The sequence below is a fragment of the Penaeus japonicus genome, unplaced genomic scaffold (genome assembly GCF_977035675.1).
Source record: "Penaeus japonicus unplaced genomic scaffold, GWHDUDI00000001_assembly GWHDUDI00000032, whole genome shotgun sequence".
Classification (NCBI taxonomy): Eukaryota; Metazoa; Arthropoda; class Malacostraca; order Decapoda; family Penaeidae; genus Penaeus; species Penaeus japonicus.
Window position 1 is genome coordinate 1,507,749 of NW_028234434.1, and position 5,000 is coordinate 1,512,748.

Below are 5,000 nucleotides of genomic sequence, written 5' to 3' on the forward strand. Positions count from 1 at the left end.
CTATCCTTCAAGTCAATCTAATGAAAATGACGCACAAGAATTTGTATTCATAAACGATAATGCCCTTTTTGTACAATAATTAATCTATTATATACTGACCAACGAGTCGACATGTTTACTTGTTGTCGGCTGCCGCAAGGTGTGGCATTCGTGTGTGAAAATATTTTGCTTTTATTCATCTTTTTTCTTTGGGCAGGAATGATTTCACTCAAATTAGTATAATTTTGTTTTATTTATGCCTTTGGTTAAGATTTATTATCTAGTTATTTATATCATCTATATGAGGGAAATGTTAAATGGAATTTATCTTTATTTTTTGTATCTAAACTTGTCTCAGATAATATTTCTATTATATACGAGTCTTTTATTATTTATCTTTATCCGGCTTAAGGGTGTGATGTAAGTATGATTAATATTTTCTTGAACTGCGAATGTTTATTGTTTACATTGGTCGCAGTCACGAATTTCATAACATTTTTACACTGTATTGACTTCTGTTTATATTACGCTCTTCAGAAATTGTAAATCAGCTCTTCGTTTCTGTTTCTTATAGTATACCTAGTTTCCATTATGAAATTAGTCCTGTGTGATATTATTTAGGTATATTGTGTAAAGCCAAAGTTACAAAACATCTAAATTCAATAAACATTGTCGAGAAAAACTTTTAAACATTGGCGTTTGCAAATAATACAGTTATATATACAGGATCATTTGTGAGATCCAGATAAGTAAGGCATGTGGGGTTAGTCAGTAAAAAATGTACCTTCCACCGCTTATATTCTGGAAAGATGAGCTTGTAGAGTCCAAATTACAAAGGGAATCACGGGATATTACTGACATGTTGAACTTCAGATTTTAGACAATCCATTACAGATCACAGCAAGGTTCAAGTGGATTTGCTTGTTACATAACCATTAAAATTATGATTAACAAATTCCACTGATAAGAGACTTATTAGATTCACATAAACCTGTATCTATACTTAGGTCTTTTAAATCTTTCACCAATTGTTTGAAAAAAATATACATAAATGTGCTTTTGCTTGAGATCAAGTTTCTAATTTTAAGAAAGATTAATTCATTAAACACATTTGTCTAACAGCCAGTCATCAATGTCAAGAGCAGGATTTTTGACTGTCATTATTCAACATTTAACTGCATTATATGTATATAGAATGTAATGTAGGATGTTTTTTACCATAGATTATTGTGTTTTAATTGTTCACTCACTTTTTTATAAATAAATATATTTTATTTTACTCATACACTTTTTGGGCATGATGCTTTTAAAATAAAGAGATAGTAAATATATACAGAGATTGATGTTATAAAGGTAGCTCTATTTTCAAATATAGTACAGAAGGCAACCCATAGCCTATTTATACGTAAAGACATTGGGCAAGTACTTGAATGATAAAGTTGTATATTTAATAAGTTTCTTTGCTGAGGGGTTAAGGGATGTGTGAGTATATATTTTTGTAAATACTGCATCTCTTTTCTTTGGTGAATTAACACAAATTAAAGCCAACAGAAATGTCAGCAGCAGAGGAGAACACTGTAGATGATCCAGGTACAGCTTCGTCTGTATCAAGTGAAGGCAGAATAAAATCAGGTTATGTTGACATCAAAAAAGTGCAGGAGAATTCTGGTGCTTCCTCTATTTTTTCCAGTAAGTTTGTCAAGCTTTTACATTTTTCATAGTGTGTATGTTATGGTAGCAACAGAGATTTGTTTGCCCAATGATGCAAAGCAGATCTTTGTATAAATTCTTAAAAGAGGAAAAAGATATGAGATTTATATATTCCAGATATAATAGTTTTTGATACATATCATATTAGAAGTATGTTTCTACACATTGAAATAACAAAGTCCTTCCTTCTTTCAGAGGCCTTCAGTAATCTAAAGAATTCTGAGTTCTATGAGGAACCTCCTCCAGAAGTCAAGAGTGCAGCAGAACTCAACAATGCCAAAAATGCCACAGCAGGAGGAACAAAGCCAGCCACCAAAAATTGTGTCATTGTCAGCTCAAGGCAGGTATGAGTATCATTCTCTCCCCATATCAGGTCCCATTCTATGTTTGATATTTTTTTATAATATCTTCTCTTACCCATGTTCTTATTTATTCTGTATGTGATGTATCTTGATTATATGTTAATAATTTTAAATAATTTATTAAAATATCATATCTTTAAATAAACATTCTTTAAAATTTTCAAGTTGTTTCATTGGCATGAATTAAGCTGAGGGTTGCACTTTGTAATTTTTGTTGTCAAAGTGTTTCAGATACACTGTGATTTATAAATATTACAGACAGGTATTTATTTTTCTTTATGTCTTATCCCTTTCTTTTTTCCCAGAGAGGAAACCCCATACTTAAATCCATACGAAATGTCCCATGGGAGTATGGAGAGATTGTGCCAGATTACACAATGGGCGGCACTACCTGTGCCTTGTTCCTGAGTCTGCGATACCATAACCTGAACCCAAATTATGTACATGATCGTTTAAAACAGCTTGGCAGGCAGTATGAGTTGCGGGTTTTGTTAGTGTTGGTAAGTCATAGCTTTTTGTGAAGCTGACATTTGCATAGGTCTTTTCATGTAATTAGGGTTCAGCTAGACTGCCCAAGCTACTTTTATACTGCATTGTATATAAGATTTTTATTTATAATTATAATGTTATATGTCCTGTCCAGTTTCTAGTTTTATATTCTGATTATGAGAATTTTTAGGAAATCCAAATGATCTATAGTAACTGTTTAGAATAGTAATTTTGTTACAAACAGCTCTAAAAAAAAAAAAAAAAAAAATCCATACATATAGACAAGAACTCCATGGACCTTGAAATCTTTGAATCACAGACACGGTCTTCCCCTCACCAGGTAGATGTGAAAGACCCCCATCATGAACTGAAGCAGTTGACCAAAATCTGCGTGATGGCTGATATGACCTTAATGCTTGCGTGGAGCAATGAAGAGGCTGGCAGAATTATTGAAGTGTATAAAATGTTTGAGCATAAGCCTCCTGACCTCATCATGGAAAAGCAAGATGGCAATCCGTACTCCATGGTATGTTCATCGTCTTTCTTTATTTATTCTTCTTCTTTGAAATTGAATCATTATATTGGGAAAGCATCAGACTAAGGTTTCCATTATTTTATTCTAATTTCCCCAGGAAGTATATATGTTCAAAATTTTATTTTACACTGTCGGAAAGGTACGAGAAGCATTTCTTTTTTACTAAGATTTAAAGATTTAAAGATAAGATTTAAAGATAAGTGGAATTGCTTTAATCGATCTAAATGTGTCTAAGAGTTTAAAACAGTTGAATACAGTAAAATCCATAATTGCCTAGGCAATTATGCTTAGTAAAAACATTTGTTGACCGAAAAATCTGAAGGGGTGTCATTCCCTCCTTCAGTGTGTCCCTGAAAACAACAGCAAGGATGTAGATATCAGATATATAAAAATTCTTCATTACTAAGACCTTGGGTGAATGTATTAAAATCATATTGAATACATCTCCAATTATCAACAAAATAAACACCAAATGAATTGTCCAAAAAAAAATTAGATTGAATTGATGATAAGATTGCTCTCTTTAGGAAATCATTATCCCTAAGTTTAATGGCAGACTTCATGAGATGAAAAAATATTTTGTAATTACAAAAAGAAGAAAAAAGTATTGAATGCACATAAAGATTTATAATCTTTGTACCCCTACTAAAGATTTCCATTTTCACTTTTCCAGTTAATCGATGCCCTCACATCAATCAGATCCATCAATCGCACGGATGCCATGACCCTACTTTCAAACTTCGGCTCACTGGAAAAAATCATGGCTGCCACACAAGAAGAACTGGCTTTCTGCCCGGGTCTTGGCCCACAGAAGGCTGCCAAACTGCACAAGGTTCTCAAGCAACCCTTCAAGAAACACGAAACAAGGAAAACGCTCAACACGCAGCCTCAGAAAGGGTTAACAAGTTCAAGTAGTGCTCAGCCTACAGAAGAGGAAGATCCAACAGAGAAATAGTATTTAATTAGCCTGGGATTCTCTTACAAAGAAAAGGCTTCAGATGATCAATGTCAATTTGTGTTTTTGTATCAAACAGAATAAACTATTTTCAATACATATATTTTTTTTTATTTAGAACTGTATATGTAATGTGGGTGTAAAAGATGTAAATCCTGATTACTGATATTTAGAAAGAAGTGTTTGCAAGTCATAATTGCTGTCATCCTAGTGCAGATATTGCAAATATTTTTTATTGTTAAATCTTAGTATTGGTCCCAATGTTCACTTCATTTCCCTGCCAGTCAATTCACAAGTCCGACATTTTAAATTTTAGTTTTTGAGAATGTTTTCCACAAGAATCTATTCATGTCTTTACATATATTTTATAGAAATTAGAAGTCCTCTCACTTCATAGACTGATATTTTGTACAATTTTCATAGCAATATTCTTCACTAACTTTTCAAACACTGTAAGAGGTCAGCATAGGCCATGTTACAAAAATTGGGGATCAAGCTTCCTTGACTCCCATGCTGAAAGACTTGATTCTCCCCATAACAGCAACCAAGGGTTAAAGAGACCCAGATTCCAAGGAATTTAGGAAAAATACTGTGCATTAGTTGCAAGAAATACCATTAGGACTATTCTGAATTAACCAAAATGGATGTGATAGGTTTCTAAACCCACATAAAAATATATATTATGACCCACTAACTTCAGATAAGTGTGGCTTGAAGTGGTAATCAGATTTTGTGAAAATAATATAACAAATAAGAAATATAGAAATATACATGAATTGCAGAAAGAAAGTCATTGACAAGTCAAATAGATGTTAGTTGGTGCTTCCCAGGATGATACTCCTATTTGTCACTGATTTTCTCATACTCTCTTGCTGCTTTTCTTACAACTCACTCTTTTGCATTTGTGAACTTCTGCTTCAGCTTTGACCCTGCAGGATGGGAGTTTTGTTCATATTAGTCTTTATCAATA

The 5,000-nt window shown here is 32.8% G+C and overlaps 2 protein-coding genes across 4 annotated transcripts in view; one reads left to right on the forward strand and one right to left on the reverse strand.

Moving 5' to 3' along the window:
* mRpL23 (mitochondrial ribosomal protein L23) overlaps positions 1-179 on the reverse strand; it is a 5,558-nt gene extending 5,379 nt beyond the window's left edge. The window contains exon 1 of the mRNA XM_043011101.2: positions 100-179. Coding sequence (XP_042867035.1) covers positions 100-179 — 80 coding nt within the window. The remainder of the gene's footprint in view (positions 1-99) is intronic.
* Positions 180-437: 258 nt separating this feature from the next.
* Positions 438-4,129, forward strand: Ercc1 (DNA excision repair protein Ercc1). 3 transcript variants are annotated; one of them, XM_086556262.1, is made up of 6 exons: positions 438-728; positions 1,524-1,668; positions 1,885-2,033; positions 2,357-2,551; positions 2,881-3,066; positions 3,749-4,129. In XM_086556262.1, exons 2-6 carry the CDS (start codon positions 1,533-1,535, stop codon positions 4,028-4,030), a joined length of 948 nt encoding a protein of 315 aa, XP_086412388.1. In that variant the 5' UTR covers positions 438-728; positions 1,524-1,532; the 3' UTR covers positions 4,031-4,129. The 3 variants fall into 3 exon arrangements, with proteins under 3 accessions (XP_086412388.1, XP_042887015.2, XP_042887023.2); XM_043031081.2 differs by having other exon boundaries at positions 439-521; XM_043031089.2 differs by having other exon boundaries at positions 466-484.
* The last annotated feature ends 871 nt before the right edge of the window (positions 4,130-5,000 follow it).